Here is a 23,691-nt window from a genome sequence, read left to right as displayed (position 1 = left end):
TAATGTAATATTTATACTTTTAAATTTTCTTATAATTTTTATTTTATATTTTGGTGTTGTCCTTTTTTCTTATATATCTTATAATACATCAATTTAGAATTTTAAAAATATTGAAATGTAAATTAAGTAATCATTATGCATTTAAAGAAGTACCATACTGATACTCCAAGTTTTAAAAGACTTCTGCTTATATTGTTATTTAATTTTATTATATTTATACTTTTATACTTATACTTTTATGATTTCTTATAGTTTTGGGAACTTTTCCCTTATTACAAGTTCTCTCCAATACCCCTAACATAGTCAATATTATAAAATTAGTTAATAATTTGTAAGAATTGTCTAAATATACAATGAAAATAATTATTATTTAGTAACCCCTATATCTGTTTTATCTTTGTATTTAACTTATCCACAATTGTTCCACATCCATTTTATATGGATATTTTAAATTTAAATTTTAAAAATGTTAAAGCATTCTTCCGTTTATTAACTTTTATTATCTTTTCTTTGCAGAACTGAGTCATTTCAATTTGAGTATTTGTCCTTAAATCTATTTGTTTTAATAACATTATTACATCCTTAACTCATATGTTTGGGAGGTAATGATAAGCAACTATAGTTGCTTACATTAATTTTGAGTTTTGTCATTTTGAGCTATCATTTATTATACTCAAAAGATTTTTAACTGGATTCTTTTATTTATAAGAATCTTTAATTTAAGTCTCAAAAGCCTATGAAGTTAAAAGTTGAAATTTTTCTATATCTGCCATGTCAATTAGTGAATGATTACGATTTTTTTTAAGTCTTGGACTATTTTATAAATAACCATTTGTTCAAAACTGAGGATATGATACTGAATTTCTTACAGATATTATTTTCTCTCAAAAATAGATCTAAAAAACGGAAAAAAAAAAAAAATATATATATATATGTGTGAAAGACTTTAACTGAAGCAATGCAATGAATAGAATTAAAATCCATTCAAGTTCTTTACTTAATGTAATTTAAGTTAGCATTTTTTTACAACACAGAATTTTTAATGTAATACAAATAAATTATCAGGTTATTATATATTATTACTAAACAGTAATAAAATAATTTTCTTGGTTATTCTTTGTTTTGATGATTGAACAATACGTTTCTAAATTTGCAATGTCCCTGAAAGTAAATTTTACATGAGTATTGATTGGTTTTACAGTTTTATTATTATTGATTATGGGTATATATTTTTTATTTCCTAGGATTTCTATTTCTTCAATATAAAATGTATTCTATTTGAATTGCAATGAAAATAATTTTTCTGTTAAATAGTTGTAATTATTTCATTTATTTTAAGTATATTATTTACCATAATGAGTTTTTACATTGCTCAAATTTATATTAGTATTATAAATCAGTGGTCGCGAAATGTTTTCACCTCACGGATCAGTAAATTCATCATTTAAATCCCATGGGCCAGTAATAGGATTTTTTAAGTGTTAAATATATTTATAAAAAAAATTAATTAATATTAATATATTTATAAAAACTATTAACTCTAACAAAATTATGAAAGCTTTATTAATGAACCATAATAAAATAAATAAATAAAATAAACAAAACAATTAAAAAATTGTTTAAGTATATCAAACTTTTAGCATTATACATTCCTAGTGTGGTCGATGTTCCTGCTTACTTAAAATAAGATATGGATCCAATTTTGTAAACAATATGAAGTGAATGTTTACAATGAAACAGTAAATGAGAAAATTAATAGGAACAATGGATAAATAAAAATAAGTGAATAACACTAATTATAAGAAAAATAAAATACAAGTACATAAATAAAATGTAAAATGAAGTACATAAACACACTAAAAATAAGTATCAAAGTATAAAAATGAAAAAAAAAAATTGCAATATGCACATGGTTAAGATTTAAGATCATACCTTTTTTTAAAAAACACCAATATACAAACATTTCCCTAATATCCCAACTAATATATTGAACTCAATATGTCCGTAAGCCCACCTTTACTTATGCAACTTACAGGAGAGTGAAACATTAGAAGAGTGCGAAACGAGGTGAGACAAAACATGTAGCTAAAACAATGCAGCTACAGCAGTAGGACTTATTTATCATAGCATTATTGTATGAAGTAGCGTTTTTATAATTTTTCACGTATTGTTAGGATTTGAATTATGTTTCAATACATCTTAAAACATAACTTAACGTGATGAGTAAGTACATTCCACATTTTTCTAGGGACCAGCAAAATTTTCTCGCTGACCACCACTTTAGCGACTGCTGTTATAAATTATTTTACTTTATTAACAATTATTAAAAGAGGGTATCTAAAATCAGATTATTAACATTAAATATTATATTAAAAATAAAAGCTAATATATTATGTTCATATTATAATCAATTATCATATCTAATAATAATGACAGTAACCTAATATCAAATTGAGTCAATAATAAATTAATTCCTATACCATTTTCGAATTGAAAATCAAAATTATTCAAAAAATTTTACTTCTTAGTTTAAGGAACTATTTTCTACAAGCTATACTTACTTATAATACCAATTATATTTTTTCATTCAGGTGCTTTTGGATATTTTGAAGTTACCCACGATGTGACCAAGTACACCAAACTTTCTGTCTTTAGTCAAGTAGGTAAAAGAACACCTGTTGGAGTTCGTTTCTCTACTGTAGGTGGTGAAAGTGGATCTGCTGATACAGCAAGGTAAGCTATGCAATTTTTCAACTTCATGCAGGGTTTCTATGATTTATTTTTTAAACTACTTTTGTATCTTAGTTACATTGGTAGTAAAAGCCTAGTTATTGGGTTATTGTATTAGTATTAAGCAGTTATTCTGGTTTTCAACAACTTGAACACTGTGCAGAATCAGGTTTGATTCTCTATTGATGATATTTAATATGTTATAAGTTATAAATAGCTATAATCAAACATTAGGGAGGATCATGGCGAGTGATATGATCTGAAATATTTATAATATGATCTTATTCTCAATAGTTCAGCTCCCATCATAAGCTCAAATGAGAAAGACGTGGTGTATTTGAATAGGAAAGTAATAAGAAGCAAATGCATTTCTGCATCACAGCCCTGCCAATTTCTTCGCAGAAAAATGATCTATACTTTTTTTCTTTATATTAACTTCTAAAAATTGTTTCAAGGTTGACTGACCTAATAAGTTGTTAGATTGGTAACTTTTTATGGTCTACAGGCATAGTTCATATCCTAAATTGATTTAAATTTCCTTTGGAAGTAGTGGTCTATGCCAGGATAGAATGAGTTTCTGACTTTACTTTAGAGGATAATTCAGGAAACCTTTATTATTTAATTATTGAATTAATTAAAGTTATTTTTAATTATACCTGTTCCTTTCTTAAGTTTAGTTGATCATAGTTGTTTCAATATCGTGTTAACTTCCCCAAATTAATACTTATAAAAAGTTCTGTTACTTGTATAATGTATTCTGTGGTATGGGAGTGGTTTTTCAGAAATACCTTCTGTCTATGTACTGAATTTCAGAAAACGTTCCTGGTTCATTTTTGTTTGTACTTTGTAAAAAAATAAGTATATCTATCTTTGCTTGTTGTTTTCTATGTATTTTTCATGTCACATTGTCTCTGCATGAACCTGGACTATAAATCTGCTATTGAAGAAAACTATTTTAACTGGTTGTATATTAACTAGTGTAACTGTAGCTATAAAACATTGATTTTGTTTTATCTTTTAAATAAATTTACTTATTTCATGTTTTATCGCTTGTTACCAGGGACCCTCGAGGTTTTGCTGTCAAGTTCTATGCTGAAGATGGTAACTGGGATGTGGTTGGTAACAATACCCCCATCTTCTTCATCAGGGATCCAATTCTATTTCCCAGTTTCATCCACACCCAGAAGAGAAATCCTGTAACCCATCTTAAGGTATGATTTCTAAATTCATTAGTGTTTTTCCAATTATATTTAGAAATGTATGGTTGGAATTTATTAATTTGTACAAATTTCAATAGAAATAAATTATTTTTAAAATATTTAATAATTAATAATTATAACAATAATAACTTAATGAAATCACTTAGGTTTGAATAGAACTTCTTAAAATTTAAAAAACTTAAATTAAAATTTTGGATTAAAATTTCAGTGCCTATTTATTGGGTTAGTCTGATTAATGTATTATCTTTCTAATTCTGGCTTTTTATTATTCTAAAATAATTGTTCATCTCTTCACACGGGTTGACTACCATCTGTCCAACTTCTCTTTTAAATTCATTATTGAATGACTAGAGCCTTGAATAATTCCCCTAATTACTATTGAATTATTAAGTAACATAATTACTAATTATTATTCTCATGGTTTTCCAATTTTAGCCACTTTTTGAATGTTGTTAGATTTAACTGATTTTTTAACTTAAGTCTCCTCCACTTGTATTTAATAAATGTTTTAAATGTAAGATAAGATTGAGTCTTAAGGGGCAGGTGTTCCAGGAAAGTTTCTCTTCTATTATTTTTGGTATTAGGATCGCCTTTAAGAGATTTTGATGTGTTGTAGATCAACCAATACTTGCTATAAATGTCTGTTTTAAAAGTCAGATAAGTAAGGTCATCACACAGATTTCCAATTTTAGCCACTTTTTCAATGTTGCCTGATTAAACTAATTTTTTAACTTAAGTCTCCACTTCTCTTTGAAAATAAATGTTTCAAAGGTAAAATAAAACCTTAGCTTGCAATCAATAAGTAATAGAATCATTATTCAATTACTACTGTTAAGTGGTTAATGAGATATAGCTCTGCCAAAAATTAGTAAGTCCACAATGGGGTAATAGATTTGACTTGTATATAATGTATAAGTCAGAAATAAAAATAGTGTGAAGTTATTGCTGTAGGAAATTATAAAATTGCCATTATGGGCAATGTCTGTCAAACTTTTAAATCACTTTTCTGAAAAGTTAAACTTTTTGGCTATTTTCTGGTGCGATATATGCAATGAAGCTTTGATAGATAAATTTTTTTTCTTTAATTTATAAAATTTTATTTTTATGGTTTTTAGGATGCTGATATGTTTTGGGACTTCATCTCCTTGAGACCTGAGACCACTCATCAGGTACTATTCCTGTTCTCAGATAGAGGAACTCCTGATGGCTATAGGCATATGAATGGTTATGGATCACATACTTTCAAACTCGTAAATGGCAAGGGTGAAGTTCACTACTGCAAGTTTCATTATAAGGTGAGTTACCACCTCGTTTTTGTTTTCTAATCCATTACTTAAGTCTATACCATAATTTTAGACTTCAAGAATTTTAAGTTAAATAATGTAATTATTTATGGTTTTTATTAGACAAATCAAGGAATCAAGAACCTGCCTGCAGGCCGAGCAGCTGAACTTTCAGGCTCCGATCCTGATTATAGTATCAGAGATCTGTACAACGCTATTGCGAAAAAACAGTACCCATCATGGACCTGGTACCTGCAGGTCATGACTCCCAAGGAGGCCGAAACCTCAAAGATTAATCCTTTTGATATTACAAAGGTATAATATTTAAATATTACTCATCTGTTATTAACTTGATTGCTCTTAAAATTATCCAGTATGTATTTGGTTTCTCTTTTAAATTTCTGTAACTTGTATCAATAAACAATATATTAATTGTCAAACTTTTGATTAGAAAACAAATGAGAAGAATTCTATCAAAAGTTATAACTACTTCTCATAAGTGAAGGTTTTTTGAAAAATAAAAATTTTGCTGCCATAAATTATTCAATTTATTTCAAAACATTAATTTTCACTTTTCAAATAACAATGGATAACATCTTCTTATCTTCATTAAACCCGTTCATAATAATTTTCTTAAAGCAGATATATTTATTTTTGATGAAACCATCAAAGACATATTTCTGATTTAAATATATATATATATATTTTTAATTGTATAATTTTTAAACTAAAATCCATACTCTTAATATTTGCTTAGTTCGTTAATATGTTATTCATATTTAATCCTTTTTTTGAGATTAGTTAACTGATTTAAAAAAAACTTCATATGATTCTTTAGCTCAACTATTCATTTTTCTCCAACACTGTGATCTTTAGGTGGTCATTATTAATGAGACCATAATTTTATTTATGCAACCTTAAAACTTTTATTTAAAGGCTTTATGCCCAAGTCCTTTAAACTAATCTATCATACTTTTATATTAATCACTTTAACTCTCTAAACACTCTAACTTCTTATTATAACAGTTACATTACAAAATACATATATCTATAATCTTACAATTTTTGTTATAAGAAGCTAGTTTTTTTTCTTATTTATTGAACTAAAATGATTAATATGAAGATATGATGATTAGTTTAAAGAACAAAACAGAAAAATAAATGAAATTAAGATAAAGGAACACAAGAATTTTTTTTCAATTTATATTTTCTGTAAAACTACTGTCATTTAGTTTAGTTAATATAAAATTATTAATGCTAAATATATCATTTTAATCTGTTACATCATTTTGTAAATATATAATGAATATTAATGGCTTTTATGTTGTTTATATAATAGGTGTGGCCACACGCTGAGTTCCCTCTCATCCCTGTTGGAAAAATGACCCTAGACCGCAACCCTAAGAATTACTTCGCTGAAGTAGAACAGATTGCCTTCAGTCCTGCTCATCTGATCCCTGGTGTTGAACCTAGCCCTGACAAAATGCTGCAGGTACATTTATTTAATATTTTTAATAAATCTGATTTTATGTGATTATTATTCTAATTTATATCTTTGAGTTTTATTTTTGAGATATACCCTGATCTATTTCAAATCAAATGCTACTTCTACCGCTGCTGCTGCTACTACTACTACTACTACTACTACTACTACTACTACTACTACTACTACTACTCTACTGAAATGCTAACTCTTCAAATTCAAATACAACCCTTTCCATTTAAATTTTAGCACCTATTAGTAATTTAGAAATTGTGTTATTGCTGTAGATTTTTTTCAGATTGGTACAGTTAAAGTATTATAGAATGTTATAACATTATTAATTAATTATTTACTGTCTTTCTTGACCAATTAGCTTTTTATTGTCTCTGGCTTGAATTGTATTCCTTAAATTTGAAAATAATTAGTTTCCAAGATAATATAACTATCAAATTTTATTTTTAAATTATGCTAATTGTGTTTAATTGTAAAATAAATTAGCACTTTAACTAAAACTGTACCTTTCAGGGTCGCCTGTTCTCTTATACTGACACCCACCGTCATCGTCTGGGAGCTAACTACAACCAACTGCCTGTCAACTGCCCTTACAGGGCCAGGATTGCCAACAGCCAGCGTGATGGTCCTGCTACCTTTGAAAATCAAAATGGCATTCCCAATTACTTCCCTAATAGCTTCAACGGCCCTCTACCAGACCTCACATCCGCTCCACCACAGTATACTGTTGTTGGTGATGTTGAAAGGTATTTATTTTTTTTTTTGTGTGAGTTTAATAAAAATAATTTATAAATATAAGATTGAATGTCCTTTTACACAAAGTTAATTCTAATGTATTATGAATTCCGTGACTTAGGCTTTACTTAATACTATGATGTGACCGGAATCCAAATTTTTGTGATATTACTTATTTACTTTGTTCGTGTCTTGACAGTCTTTCAAATATCTTTAAATCTATTTCATTTAGATACAATTACAATTCAACCTAATAGCTACAATTAATACATTTCTTCAATGTAGGATCTCATTCATCAAAATACTTCTAATGCTAAATTTTTTCACATTTTTTGCTCTTACATCCATTATGATTCATATTATTTTATAAGAAAGCAAAAATTATTAAAAACCTTTTTTGTTAAGAATCATCTCTATTACTCTGATTATCACATCATTCTTTGTTTGAACAGATCTCAATGTTCCTATTTAACAGTCCATGCTTTGCTTTTAAGTCATTCTAAAAATTTATTATATTTAAAAGTACACCCTCTAAATGTAATTACTATATGAAAAAAAATATCATTGTGTCTCAAATTTTATTTAATTAAATTCTTGTATTTTGAATAAAATATTGCCTCTAACTCAGTATATCAAACTGAACAAAAGTTGATTTTTATTAATCATAATCTTCTTAATAAACTGTAGAATAATTATGGACAGAATTATGACCAATCATTATAAAAACTTTTTCAGGCATGAATCTGGTGATGAGGACAACTTCAGCCAAGCAACTCTCTTCTATAGGAAGACGCTTAAAGTAGAAGAAAGGAGGAGGCTAGTCGAGAACATTTCCGGAAGCCTAAAGGATGCTGCTGATTTCATCCAGGTATTATTTTCAATTGACTACAAAAAAAAACCTTTAATTTTTTTTTGTTTTTTAAATTATACGTATATTTTATTTTTTAGGAAAGAGCTGTCAAAAACTTCACCAAAGTGGATGAAGATTTTGGTAAACAATTAAAAGAGGCCTTATCACAACAAACCAAGCCTGCTAAACCACATTTATAAGCTAATGATTTTGTGCAAAAACATATTTTTTTAAACATTTTTTATCTTAAAAAAAAATCAAAATAAAAATTAAAATTTTTAGAGGTATAGCTGTCATCTAATCTACTATTACAATGCCTTATATGTTATATGTAAATAAATTTTTGTTGTTATAGTTTATATTACTAACATTAATCTTTTTTTATTCCTCATTGATGATCTTTTGAAAAAACTTTTTATAAGTTGTTTTTATATATAAAATATGTTCCTGTGGCATGTATAATATATATAATATCTGTGTTCCTAAACACTTATGCCCTATGTAGACTCAGACCTTGATCACATTAAAAAAAGTATAATTAATCAATTGATAGGTGCAGTGCAATTTTCTTTAACCCACAATGTCACAGGTTCCAATCACTGTTTCAGGGAGACAGATCTTTTGAACCCAGTAATATTTTTCTACTTTTTACGGGAATAAAATTATCTTATTATATATTATCCACTTATTACTGTGTTTATTTACCTTGGAAAGGAAGTTTGTTGATAAAATACAAAAATAGTTAATAAAGTAAAAAATTAAATTAAAAAACTATAAAAAAAAAATAAAAAAGAGTGACTTAAAATTAAAATAAGAAATTTACATAAATTAAGATATTGAACAATATTTTAATGACTTATAAGATTGATCAAGTATAATTTTGAAAATTTATCGTTCAATATGACCTATGTTTAGATTGGCTGGAGTTACATTTTGAACACTTATACATTTTTATTTTGTTAATTTTATCCACGATAAGGAGAATTTTGCTGTCATTTTCTGTATCTAATTCATTTAGCGATCTCAATTCTTTATTTGTGAAACCAGCTTAATTTGTATGTAATTTTGTTTGACTTTCATCTACCATTTAGAAAGAAATTAAATATTTTTTAAAAATATTAATTATTTGATTGAAAGAAATGGTATATAAAATAAATTTGTAATTCACAATTTTCAATGAAATAATCAAGAAAAAGGCCATTTTTATCCTCTGAACTTGTAACTTTCAAAAGATAGTAGTCAGAGGAAAATACCCCACTATGAGAGGTGGGTTGACGTTCCCTCTGTGTTCCAACATATGGTTTACAAATTATAGAAAAAATAAGTCGTGCCCATCTTCCTTATAAAATATTCTAAGAAAATCTTATTTAAGAATTTACTAAATGAGCATTATAACCTCACAGATATATTGTTGCCAATCTAACAAAAATAGATATAAATAGGGGTCTCATAGACCTACACCGTGCTGCTGGTTAAAACAGTAAAAAGTTTGTTTTTTCTTTTTTAAGGGAAATTTTTAAAGCCATATCTATCATAAGAACTTATGTTATCTTAAACATAAATTATTAATAGATATGCCCACATTTTAACTGTCGAGTGATTACTTTGATCCCCACTATTAGTATGTTTGAATGTTAAGACTATTATTATATCAAAGGATCTCAAATCCTTTCTCTATACAACCAATTTAGACATTTTATGAGTTAATACTAAGTAAGTAATAAACAGTTTATTATCAGTTGTGTATCAGCATAAACCTCCTGGAATACATCCTTATTGTTCAAGTAAGCACCATTCATTGGAAGAAAATCTGGCAGTTGAGCTTGATCTGAGGCTGTTGTGGCATCACCTTGGAAACCATGAATCTACAGTACTGATTCATTTCCAGTCTGTGCTCGTTAACTTTTATTTCCTAGCAGCTCAATGGAATGGAAAATATACCTTCACACTCTGGTTAGAATAGGGCTGTAACTTGTAGGATAATCCTTCCCACCTCCCCCCTATGTCAGAAATGGTCAAGTAAGGGTAAACAAGGAAAATAAAAGGTTGAAGTTGATCCTGACCAAATCACCTCCGACTAATATTGATCACGAAACAATACTGACACCAAGGCTCTTGATGGATTGCTGTGGTACAGGTTTTTTTTTTTTTTTTTAATAGAAGGAAGATAGTCCAGGTGTGGTCATGATAACTCAAATAGTAAACGAAATATTTATTATGAGCCAACATTTCACCCCTCTTTCCAGGTTTTCATCAGAGCTAAAAAATATACTAACAATTAAATTATGTAACAGAGTAAGAGAATAAGATAGCATTAAACTACGGTGTGGCTAAATTATACGTGAAAATTTCTATAAAAATGAAGAAAGTAAATTAAAGAAAATAAAAATAAGATGTATAGTGAAAAGTATAAATAAACAAGAAATACTAAACAACCATTATGCATATAAATAAAAAAGTAATAAAACGAGAAACATAAAAATAATGAGCGAAATACTCACCTTTCAGGATGAAGGAAAGCAAAAGAATAGCTTTAGATGAATGCAAGCTATATACAGGCTAGGGGAGTGAGAGAATTGTATGGTTAACAAATAACATTACATCTGAAAGTGAAAAAGATACAAAATAAGATAATATTAGGAAATAAAAAAAAAAAATAGATTGCAATACAATTTTTAAAAAAAAGGTTACAATGGAGGTAATATAGTGAAAAAAAGAAAATATAAAAAATTGAATTGAAAATTGATAAATATAAAATACAAATAAATAAAAAACACATTATTCACATAAACTAAGTATAAGGAGATTTTTTTTATTTTATTTGTTATACCAGATTGGCCTGGTGGGCCTTACATGGTTGATATAACTTATATTAATTAGTATAAGGAGAAAATATGAGATAAATGGATAATACGTAAGTTAATTTCTGAAATGCAGAACAAGAAAAATTATGGTAGTTTAATGAGGCTTTTAAGATATGTCAGTAGGTAAGAGAGATGCAGTCTTTATCTACTTTATGACAGACTGATTTCTGTTGCAAATGGATATTTATAGATTCAGAAATGAGGCATTTTTAATAGTTGGGGACAGTAGCAAAAATTTATGTTTGGTCAAAGTTGAAAGAATGGTTGAGGGTCAAGGCATGTTCTAACAGCTCAGAGGCTGAAGAGTTATGGGAGTTGATAATAGTTTTGTGCTGGTCAATAAGGTGTTCAAGCTGGTTTTTTGTTTCACCGATGTAAGAAGAATCACAACTAGGAGTTGAACAGGGAATCTGGTAAACTACTCTTGAACAGTTTTTGAAAGGAAAAGATCATTTAAATTAGAAAAAAGGTTGGAAATTTTGTTGTGGGACTTCAGGCCAAGAAGGTAGAAATAGTGAATTGTAAGGATTTATGTATATTTTAAGAAAGAATGGGGATTTAAGGAAGAGACCTGTACTAAAAAAGAGGTGGAGTAGGTTGAGGACTGGAGTTATAGGGTTAACGTAAGCATCTAAGAGTTTGTAAGTTGCATTAGGTGGGAAATTGTTAAGTAAAACCTGTTTACTATGTTTAAATGTTGGTCTGGTGATATTGAGGGTCAGAAAAAAAAAAAGAATGTTAAAAGTATTTTTCATATACAATTTTTATGTGGACTTGATAAACTTAAGAAGCTTAATTTGTATGTTATTTTAAGCTTAATCATCTTACTGACTGTATATCAATATATTCAGATTCGAAAATACTTTTTTACTAGAGATAGAAAACTATGATGAGATATCAGAAATCTTAGTTCAAATTGACATATTTTATATCAGAGGATAGTGCCTAAAATGTAATGAATCATTTTTTAAATCTGGTTTAAATAAATAAAAAAGAAATATAAAAATTAAATTTTATTTTGTAAAATTAAAATTAAAGAGACGTTCTGTCCTCTATAGTTTGGAAAAGTCCATATCAAGAAATATAGTGGTCCTAACTTCTTTTTTTTTATATCAGTAAGGTCAAATAAAAAATAACAATGTAATAGAATTGTGAATTTTATAAAATATTTAACAGTTATGAACCAAAATTAATCCTAGCTTTACTTCATGCATGAACAGTGAATTTTTTGTCAATATTTACATCATAAATATCATATATTCGAAATGAAAAAGGAATAGCTTGACATGTATGTTTGTACTAGAACTAAAATTAGTTCAACAAAAAATATTTTTAAATAATAGATATTGGAAAAATTATTTAGTAAACAAAATTAATATATACAGTTAAAGGAATTTATAATTTAATAAAATTGTACTGCATGTTTAGAATATAAGTTCAAATTGTCCCACAAAATATAATTATTTTTTTTCTGAGAACGATTTAATTTTTTATTTTCCTAGTTTATATTATTTGACAATTTAATTATTCTTCAAACGAGTATCTGGAATGTAGTAGATAAGTATAGATTCTGAATTATTCCATAAAATAATTAAACAAGAGTAAATGGGTTTCCTTGAGAAACTGAGCAAAATACTTTTAAAACAAGGGTAAATAAACATGAAATTTTATTATCTATCTATAAATATGTCCTCCTCTGGGGCCCATCGTCCTCCTCTGGGGCCCATCGTCCTCCTCTGAATGCCTTCTTCAGTCTATCCTTAACTATGGGCCATGGTGTTTCTTCATCAACGAGAATTTGATCCAAGACACTCCTCTTTATTCTACATACCAAGCCTGCCTTCAGCAAGTTAGCGTCTCCTTTATTTAGTAGCTCTCCCGCTACCTTAGTTTCTATTCTTGATATAAATCAGTCGCCTCCTTTGAGAAAATGGTTCAACTCACCAATTTCTCCAGTAAACCTTTGAAGTCTGAAATGGCATTCCGCTGGTTCTCTGAGGCTGCTGTTCGAATTTTCATCCATTCAATAGCATTTGTTTGCTCTGCAGACAATGTCATCCTTAAATACTTATTTTAAATTACAATGTTTAGCAAATATGACAGAGAGAGAAAAAAAAAATTTCTTTTTAAATTAAAAAAAATAAGTTATGTACTCGCCTCGGGTTTCAGCACCAGTTACCTGTTGACGTAGAAAAACTAAAAAAAAGGAAAAGGATGTTGGAAGACTACTCTCTCAATGTGTAAACAAGACTGACTTTTATTGTATTCAACCCCTCAATATATACAAGTTCAATCAGGGCCCTGTTTCATAATGAAAGCTAATAGTATTAGTTCATAGTATAAGTGTAGAAACTAGTGTGGTAATAATACTAATACTTATTTTTTTCATGATAGGGATGACTATTAGTGATATTACAGGAATTAAAAAATACTAAAGTACAAGTCAGTGTAATTGAATTGAGATAAATCTACAAGACTAATACTTCCAGAACAAGACTAATAGTATTAGTTTGTACTTTATTATGAAACAGGGCCCAGCTGATATTGTATATATATGTATATTCTAAAGTCTTATAATTATTAATTATTAGAATCTTATTAATATAAGAACTATCAGAATTATCACTAATTCTTTTTGATCAAAAGATGATTTTTAAAAGACTCCTTATTGAAATAAAAATTTTTAAAATATGACCCTGAAAAAATACTTATATTCTTGAAAGTAAAACAGATTTTATTTTTTAAAATTAATCTAATGATTAAAAAAAAATTTGTTGATATTAAATACAAGAAATTCAAATAAATTACTGTTCAAATTCACGATTTTCAAATATGTGAAAAATTAAACCTTAATCAAGTAGAGACTGATTGTCACTAATCTTCTAATAATCTAAAACTTTTAAATGATTAACTAGTTAGCTGGTAGCTTGTATAAAATGAAATTATTAGTAGGAGTTGTTGACTATTGTAATTCGTCATAACCTCAATTTAGATTCTGTGACCATTCCACTATATTTTATTAATATTTTTTAATAAGAGTCTGAATAACCATGATCCAGACTACATTCCCAAGAGAACCAAGAGGAAAATCATTTTGTTTATTTATTCTCATATTTTTTTAATTATTCCTGTTACTTTTCATCTCTTCACTATTATTTTCTTTTATTTCCTTATTTACTTAATGGACACTCATTTCAATGAAAAACAAATAAAATGACAAGCTACATTTTTATTTATAGATAAATTTAAGGTGTACTGAGTCTATATTTACAATCAATTTTAATAAATATTGAAAGAATAATAATTATTGTATTAAATTACTAAAATGAAATCCTGAATACAATCCTGTAAACCATTTTTATTTTATTTCATTTTTAGTAATGTAATACATGCCAATTGTATAATTCACTTATATATGATTTATGATAAAAAACAAAATCCAAAACTTTGACTGAAGGAAGATCTTTCACTACATATTACTATAAAATAATGAAAAGTTAGAAAGGGATAATTCGATTCCTTTTTTTCTTTTGGAGCACATAAATGAAAACATATGTTTTGTTTAATCAATATAATAAATAGACTTATATAATTTAATTAAATCACAAAACATGTGATCAGTTTCATGGGATACACCCATCACATCTACATGTATCTTTCAAGCCACGAACACTAATCTACTCCTTCATGGACTCTGACCGCTCTTCACACAATTAGTGTGTACGTCAGCAAATGTTTGAGGCCGTAAGATTACCAGAGGGTTCCACAGATGCATTCTATCTAACAACTAATTTTCCTTTGTGTGTTGAAACAGTGGAATCGACCACAAACTACCATATCAGTAAAGTATCTCAATCTCCAGGTAAATAATTGTAATACTAAATTAATCTGAAATAATTTCAGGCCAACATAGAATGTGTAAAATGGTTAGTAGATTTAATTAAATTAATTAATTAATAATCTTTTGCATATTAAGTCATATAAAACTTGGATATAACTTATAATCTTCAATTCTCCAAATTCCAACTTCAATGAACAAAATCATCAGTTTTATTACATTTCTTTATGTAGTTCTTAAGATTCTTCCTGAGATGTCATGTTAGTTATTATGTTTTCTTTTACAGGGTACGTCAAAGTATCCAGTTTAATATTTCATCTTCACATTACATTACTTATATACATAAGATACGTAGGAAACAATTCTACGTAATGTGTTGACAAAATATTAAATAAGAAAAGTAGACCCTCCTAGAGAAAAAGGTTTATTAGATTATTTTTTTATATTCGAAGTTCGTTTCCTAAAGAATTTCAAATATAATTTTTTTTTTTTAAATCAAGCATCACCAAACAAACATTATATGAAAACTGAACGCCAAGACTTTATTTAATTTATTTATTGATATTTACAGCTGTATTAAAAATAAATACAACAAGTAAACATGGTCATAGTATACAATAGCATGATAAAAACATGTGGAGAATCTACCCATTAATTGAACTCCAATAAAATTTATAGAGAAGATCTAGAGGCCATTTTCTTTTCAGACACTTAAGAGGATTAGAAGGAGAAGCCAGGTTAGAAACAATTGGGTTTGGGTGGTTAGGAAGTTTGTTATGGAAGGATTGTTATATGTTTCTGACCAAATCAGCAACGTATGGAACATTGAGATCCTGATGGATGACTTGATTTATGACAAAGTAAGCAGCATTAAGGATTTTGGATTGTAAGGATTGGATACGAGAGGAATTCAATGGTTTAGAGGAGCCCCAAAGCTCAACTCCGTAAGTACAAACAGGCATTATTGGAGTCATATAAATGAGTCTTTTGTAATTAGTTGGAAGTTTGAACCGTCTGCCTAGTAAATGTTGTAATAGTTGGAATCAACGATCAGTTTTCTGTCTTTTCAGCCTTGTATGAGGAATCCAAGTAAGTCGTTTTCCAGCTGTAGTTCTAGGTAATGGATCTGTTCGACAGGAATGAGTGGGGTATTAAGGATACTATGGGACAGGAAGTCATGGATTTACGAGGAAAGATAAATGTGATTTGATGGAATTTATTTTAATCCTCCAGTTTTTACACCATTCTTCAAGGACAGTGATGTGTGATGGGAGGGTTTGGAATACAATAAAAGAGTCATTACTCATTGATAATAGATATGTGTCATCGGTATATATGGTATGGTATCATAACAGCTGTAAAAACTGTATAAAGAGTAGGACCAAGGATACTACCATGAAGTATACCAGTTGACTGAGGAAAGAGGGATGAATAGTTGCTGTTGTGATTTACTTTAAATGATCTGTCAGAGAGATAAGAAAGGATAATGAGGAAGTATGTAGAGGTTAGGAATTTACAGATCTTGTATAGCAGTCCTGGGTGCCAGACACAATCAAAAGCTTGTTCTACATCAAGAAAAACTTCCGAGCAGTATATTCCGTACTCCAATGGAGACAAGATAAAATCAACCTCATGATGACATTGTTGGGTAATGGAGTGTGGGATGTTCAAAATTCAAACTGGTGATCTGGTATTGTGTGGTTGAAATGGGGTACAGGTGTTTCAAGATGAGTTTCTCAAGGATTTTGCCCATGATAGATAAAAGAGAAATAAAACAGTAGGAGGGTGGGTGTTCTGGCAGTTTTTGAGGTTTGAGAATTATTTTGATTATGGATAATTTTCATAGGTCAGGAACATATGTGGATTGGAATACAGCATTAGAGATTTAGGTGAGGAATAGAACAGCTTTTGGAGGAAGATATTTTAGAATATGGGATGTAATTAGGTGATATCTAGGAGCTTTATGGGAAGGTAATTTCTGAATATTGTTGGATATATCTGATCCCAAGACTATAAAAAATTTTGTTCTAAACCAAAGCTACAATCATTAATATTTGTTTCATCAGGCCAAAATGGGTATGTTTTTATGAGAACAAACATTGATTATTACTTCCATCTAAATGAAAAGCAAGAGAATGTTGGAACTCCTTTTATGAATGATTCAATGACTTTTTCTAAGGATTTTGTTGAAGTATTGTTGACTAAGCAGTTTGAAGAAAATCAAATAACCGAAGAAAATGGCTTAAAACAAGATAAGGCCATACAAACACCTTCTAAAAGGGTATATGTAAACATATTATTTATTAATTGTACTATTTTCACTTTCACTTACCTTTATGTAAAATATATAATAAGGAGAAGTATTGCAATTGTGAAAAATTTAGATTTAAAATATTCAATGGTAATACATGTTTTAAGGTCTCTTGAATTCAAAAACCAAGTCTCGCTCAAAAGAGTTGTTATTTATGAGAACAGTATAATTCAAAAAATTAAATGTTATATGATTGAAACTTAAATTACGTATTTATCATAGGTAAATACCAAGGACATTACAGCAACGTTTTCATAAAAATTGACTTACCAGAAGTACCACTTCATATATTTAATTTTACACTTTTTTCATAATATTCCCCAAAATGGCTTATGGTTTTGACTAAACTCTTTATATCAATGTAAAATTAAATGGTCTTTAATATGGGCTAAGTTTCGTCTTTTTTAGGTCAGATCTATGTTAGTTTTCCCTGCAAAGTTTTGGAGAAATTCAGAAAAATTGCTTTTTTTGTGTTCTTTGGAGTACTAATAACTAATTTAAAATTTGTGACCCCAATTTCCTGGAAATATAGAAAATAATTTTTTTTTTTGGCTTTTCTCTGACAGACCTAATTCAAAAACACCTCACATTTTTTTTCAGCTACCTCAAACTATAATCAATTAAGTATGAACAAATTCGTTATATTTTTACTTAATCATTTTGCTGCCCAGCGTATCATTCAGAAGCAATAGATCTAGGTTTATAGAGGTTCAGTCAAATGTGGAACTCCTCAAAATTTTCCAATTTATTTTTTGTTTTTTTGTGCTGATTATGAATTTCAACTTTGTGACTACAATTTTTTTCCAGAAGTCTAAAAAATATTTATATTTCATTTTTTTTTTTAACTTTAAAATTATGTATCATTTTATACTAAATAAAGTTTTATATTATTACTGAGAATTGTCAATTTATGATGTTTTTGGTTGCTTATTACTTGAGACTGGATTTTTGCGCATTAAAAAACAAAAAACCCAAAACAAGCAAAATCATGCAATGAAAACCCAAAATGTGTATAAAATACCAAAGCTCTGCAATAATAAATTTTATTGTTTAATTTATAATATTAATAAATGGGAAGCATATCTAACATTGTTTAAAGTAAATTAAACTCACTAAAAACTCTCTAGATTTATGCAAACATAAACAGATAAATAAACTACTTTAATTAAAATCTAGAATGTTTTCTGTGATTAAAGAACTGTGAGGAAGCTAAGTTTATTAAATGATTTTATATTCTTATTATGAAGACTGAAACTCAATTTCTCATTCTATAAAACAACCTCGGTTTTAAGTTTTAGAAAAAATATGCAAGGTGCTGTGGAGAAAGGAGTATTTAAAAATATTCTTTCAAGCTAAATTTCCACAAAAATTTTATGCATTTTCTTCTACTTAGCTTTTCAATTGTTTATTTATATACAAATATACCATTAGACAAAAAACTAACAAATAATAAGTCAATGTAGAAAAAGTTTGATTAAAATATATAAAGGTTTATCCATATTGATCAGACCAATTGATTTTTTGTTTAATTTTTATTTAAAATAATATACATAAATGACGACATAATATAATAATATTTTAAAAAATATTGAAATCCCCTTTAGTCACAAAAGCGTTACAGAAGAATAAAGGGCAAATAGCTATAGAATAAGGGGATACTATCTGTCCAAAAAATTGAAACACCTATGAACCATAAGATTTTTTGAGTTTTGGAGTTCAATCTATATTTTATTTAGCTAGCTATATATATAATATATATTGCTATATATTGTTATATATTAAATTAGTATTATTTAAATGTGTTTTCCATGATTAGAATTTCTGTTATGGAATGGCGGAATTTGAAGCTAGGAAACAAAATATGCAATTGCATGAAAATTCGGTTTCAACTTATTACACATTTCAACTTGTGGCCTCATTTTTTCCTACCACAATCTCTTTTCAGTTACTATTATAATGGACTCATAGTATAGTTTCAACCTGCACTCATTTTCAAATGAAGTGGCAAGAAAAAAAAATTAAAATTGTAGGTAATTTTCTCTCAATTTAGTATTACTAATAGATAGAACAATACATGATTTTCAAGTTATAAAAAAATATTAATTTTATTTTTTAATTATGAAAAATTAAGGTCTTTGAAATCAATCTTAACAAGTTGAAATTTGTAATGAGCACTTAAAGTGCTTTTTTAGAAAAACATTTATGAACTAATTTTCAGGACTTTCTACTGAGATCTGTTTCTGGTCCTATATTTTACCGAGAACCATATTGTAACAACTTGTCAGAGGTTGTTATATTTATCTAAGAAAACTTTTGATATACATTAATAGGCAAAGTTTATAGCCCTACTATCACAATTTTATTTCTGATACTTGTTTTTTTTTTTGTTAAATTTTACTTCAGAGAGTTTTCCTCTTTGAGTTAAGAGTATAAACTATATAGGATAAATGACCGGTTATGGACATAAGAATAAATTTTCTTTAGATTACCATCAAGCAAATTGATGATAAATTTTTAAAAAACTGATGGTCAATCTTTGCTCTTCACTGTTTAGGAAGTAATTAATTATATGTGCCCTCTTATAGCACAGAGTAAAGTTTCATATTTTCTAAACTTTGGTTGTTCGGTTTAGTGCATTATGGACACATCTACTAGTTATGGACATCCTGGAAACCAGATAAGGACACCCTTCCACTTAACTTTATGTCTGTATGTATAAAACATGTGATTTTGTTAATTATAATGAATAATAAACAAACAATAATCATTTTATTTACATTAAATATTGATATAATGAAATAAAAATAGTTTTCTTAAAATTTATTGTTTACACTAAGCCAAAATGATTTCATTATTCAATATATAATGAGTTTTCAATAGCTCTAAAAATATGCGAGCCAATCATTTTCATTTTCAAGCTGAAGTGAGGATGGGCTCCCAAAATCAGTTTCATCATCACTATCTGGTAAATCTTCAGTATAATTTTTGGGCATGCATTTTTTATGAAGTGATCTATCACAAAGAGGAGAGCTCTTTTGTTACATTCATGCATAGTTTTCTTAGATTTATCTAACACCTTTGACGAGTTGCCACAAAATAGTTGGCTCTTAAATATAAATATTTATTCATTGCAATATATCTATAATATTGGTTCCTTAGGAATTTCTTGTTTAGAATATATACACTTCTGAAATTCGACATTGAAATTTGTTAATCCATCTTGCATCAATAAGTAAAACCACATAGTAACAATTGAATGAAACCAAAATTATTGCTGATAGATAATGGACCAAATATATTGTATATATATATTTTTTTGCATGATGTCCATTCTATTACATTGTTTTTCTATCACTATTGCCTAAGACTGCCACTATCCTATTTTATCCTAAGTAATTGGCTTTTATTGGTTTGGTTTTATTTAGCTTATTATTATTTAGCTAATCAAGGAGGTTAATGTATTTATGCGTATACTATTTCCTGTCTGTTTGTAGATAAGCAGAGATTCAGCTGTCCGTAGGTCAGGTGGATAGGCACAGGCCTATCAATCTGAGATCTGCGAGCGGTGCTGGTTCGAATCTGACCAGGGGCATTGACTTTTTTCATTAAGTGGCAGTCCCACAAAATGTAAAACTTGACCCCCACCATGGTTAGCCAGTATAGGTCCTCAATGGAGGACTTAAGCAAAAAAAAAAAAAAAAATGGAAATTTTTTGAGCAAAGAGCTGAAGAAATTTTCATTGAATTAATTATTCAGTGAGATCCAATGAATGCATTGAAAAAAATATTTCAATATAAACATAAATATGAAAGCCCCTGATAGTAACACCAAGTTCCAATATTCATAAATGAAAACTTCATTAGCAACCCACTGATATGTTCAAGTTGAAATGCAAGTACATTCTGTCCATTAAGATTATTATTATTTCTGTTAATTCCTAAGCTTCTTATTTATTTTTTTTAAATTAATTTATAAAACTGTGGTCCTAAAAGCACCAACCTTCTTAAAATTTGAGGTAACAAAAGCCAATCGACTTTTGACAATTGACATTTCAGTTCAGTATTTACTGGATCCATTGTAAGTTGCATAGATTTAAAATAATGAAAAACAATAATACATACATTTTTACAGAGACTTTGTAACCAATTACTATAAAGACAAATTTAAAGTTTTTCTTTCTGAAACTAATTCTTGATTTATGATTAGGCTAACTCAAGAAGTAGAAAAAAATGTAAGAGCATCTGTATTAATAAGAAAAGGCACAGGAAAAAAGAGAAAGATCTTCAGTCCAATACAAACAAATCAGGAACGTCATCGTCTGACACGAAAACTGAAAGTGACTCAACAAGCTCTGACTCGTCTTGTGAACAATTTTTTATTAAGGAATGTACGTGTGAATAGTGTTGTCCGTCCCAATGTTGAAGAGTGTGAAAAAAAAAAACAAAGTACAAATACACCAAATATTACACAATTTGTTTTATTACTAAGCAACATTATCTATAATCAGTTTTAATAATTTAGCTAAATTCAAAAAGTAATAACAAAACCTAAGTAATAATGTTTGCTATATTTTTTCAAACTTCTCATTTGCATTGTTGGGAAATATACAGCAGTGCTATTACAAAAGCCTTTTCGGGTTACTATTAAAAATATATAATGAATGTATACTTTATTATCTTTTATTTTTTTAGGCTTCATTTACATTCATAATAAGACAAAATAGGGTATAGAAAAAATATGGTTAATTGAACATAATGTCAATCGAGTTTTTCCTTATGGGCTATATTAAAAGTTATTATAAATAACAGTTTTCTTAACAACTGAGATAACAAGGAGCAACATTTAGCTCAAAAAAGTAATACGTGATTAAGCTAAAATCTCAAGTCAAAAATTACTTTAATCCTTCTATCATTCAAATATTAAAAACAATCATAAATATCGCTATTATACACTTTAACAAAATAACAAGTATCAAAAAATATTTATTTATAATGATGTTACAAATGGTATAAATATAATTCAACTTACTTATTTTAAGAAATTAATAGTAAGAAATTAGCATGTATACTGATTACTTTGGTTAATTCACAAATAAATGTTCCCAAATACTTTTGACGATTCCATTTCTCCTCAAATATTTAAATAATTTTTTAGTAACATTACATTGCATTATTAATACAATACTATATTAACATTACATTACCTTATCAATAGAAAGGTACACAGCTTCAGTTTTGTCTTTTATATTTAATAGATAACAGTCGTAGCAGTAGAAAAAATAATTCACATTTTCAAGTGTTGCAACAATCGCATTAGAAATTCTATTCATCCTGACTAGTGTATTTTACAGATAACTTTGTGAACGGAAAGACAAACAAATCATATTTTACAAAATGAAAAAGAAAAGAACATATACAAATTTATTAAAAATATACAAATTTTGGCAACAATTCAGTAGCTTTCAATGTCAGTCAATCGAGCTATTTAAACAATATACATTGATAGCATAATGACAATGATCTACTATACCAAAATATATGTTGTACGGGGAAAGCAAATACCCAGCAATGGGCTGGTAGTTCTTGTAATTAGTAGATTACAATATTTACATATTAAATTACAATCTTGTACATGTCATATATCATTCCTTCCTTAACAGGCTAAAATATAAGGATGAAGTATTAGGGATTAGGTAATTATATTTCTTCTTAAAAGCGACGATAAGGCTATATTGGTGGTAGGGCCCATAGAGTAGCAGTTTTGTCGGCTGAAGTACTCAAGAAGGAGAACTCTGTTGGGTGCCAACGTCCTGATATCACTTTATCTGTGTGCGAAGCAACAACTACACTCGGAAGTGGAGTAGTCAAATCACCTTTATAAAAGAAAAAGTCATTAAATTGAACAATATGCAATAAATATTATTAATATAATATATCAAATATAATTAAACACTATTTAGAGACAATATACAATATTTAAAGTAAAAAGATTAATAATACATTAATTAATTTATTCAAGTACTACCTAGGTTATTTACTTCAAACAAAAAAGCAAGAAATAAAATTTTCTGAAAAAAAGTCATTTTGGGAATGAAAAAATAAGATTTTTCAAAAAGAAACTGCAGTTCTGTCTTATTCATTAGGAAATAAGGAATGCAAGTCCAAAATGCATACAATCAAGAATTAAGTTAAACACCTTTAAAATAAATTTAACATAAATTAATTTCAATTTACTCAAATACAAATAAGACAATAGAATAAGAGATAAAATAAGGTGTGGAGGTACAAAAGGGGATAAATTCAACTTCAGAAACTCTTCAGGAAACATGGATATAGAAAAAACGTCCTGACAAATAAATTATATAT

The 23,691-nt window shown here is 27.8% G+C and overlaps 3 protein-coding genes across 9 annotated transcripts in view; 2 read left to right on the top strand and 1 right to left on the bottom strand.

Moving 5' to 3' along the window:
• Cat (Catalase) overlaps positions 1–8,672 on the top strand; it is a 10,405-nt gene extending 1,733 nt beyond the window's left edge. Inside the window, exons 3-10 of the mRNA XM_014426485.3 lie at positions 2,592–2,733; positions 3,791–3,941; positions 5,066–5,245; positions 5,357–5,548; positions 6,573–6,725; positions 7,242–7,474; positions 8,199–8,331; positions 8,412–8,672. Coding sequence (XP_014281971.1) covers positions 2,592–2,733; positions 3,791–3,941; positions 5,066–5,245; positions 5,357–5,548; positions 6,573–6,725; positions 7,242–7,474; positions 8,199–8,331; positions 8,412–8,513 — 1,286 coding nt within the window. The 3' untranslated portion in view covers positions 8,514–8,672. The remainder of the gene's footprint in view (positions 1–2,591; positions 2,734–3,790; positions 3,942–5,065; positions 5,246–5,356; positions 5,549–6,572; positions 6,726–7,241; positions 7,475–8,198; positions 8,332–8,411) is intronic.
• Positions 8,673–14,777: 6,105 nt separating this feature from the next.
• LOC106684405 (uncharacterized) lies at positions 14,778–21,797 on the top strand. The gene is made up of 3 exons (XM_067051102.1): positions 14,778–15,039; positions 17,082–17,296; positions 21,533–21,797. Exons 1-3 carry the CDS (start codon positions 14,910–14,912, stop codon positions 21,725–21,727), a joined length of 540 nt encoding a protein of 179 aa, XP_066907203.1. The 5' UTR covers positions 14,778–14,909; the 3' UTR covers positions 21,728–21,797.
• Positions 21,788–23,691, bottom strand: part of LOC106684402 (WD repeat-containing protein 47) — a 353,715-nt gene continuing 351,811 nt past the window's right edge. For all 7 annotated transcript variants that reach the window (XM_014426461.3, XM_014426460.3, XM_014426463.3 and 4 more), the window contains one exon: positions 21,788–23,198. In XM_014426461.3, the coding sequence (XP_014281947.1) occupies positions 23,053–23,198 (146 nt within the window). In that variant the 3' untranslated portion in view covers positions 21,788–23,052. The remainder of the gene's footprint in view (positions 23,199–23,691) is intronic.

The sequence above is a fragment of the Halyomorpha halys genome, unplaced genomic scaffold (genome assembly GCF_000696795.3).
Source record: "Halyomorpha halys isolate HHAL.00 unplaced genomic scaffold, Hhal_1.1 Scaffold577.1, whole genome shotgun sequence".
In the NCBI taxonomy this organism is placed as follows: domain Eukaryota; kingdom Metazoa; phylum Arthropoda; class Insecta; order Hemiptera; family Pentatomidae; genus Halyomorpha; species Halyomorpha halys.
This window is presented reverse-complemented; position numbering and strand designations above follow the sequence as displayed.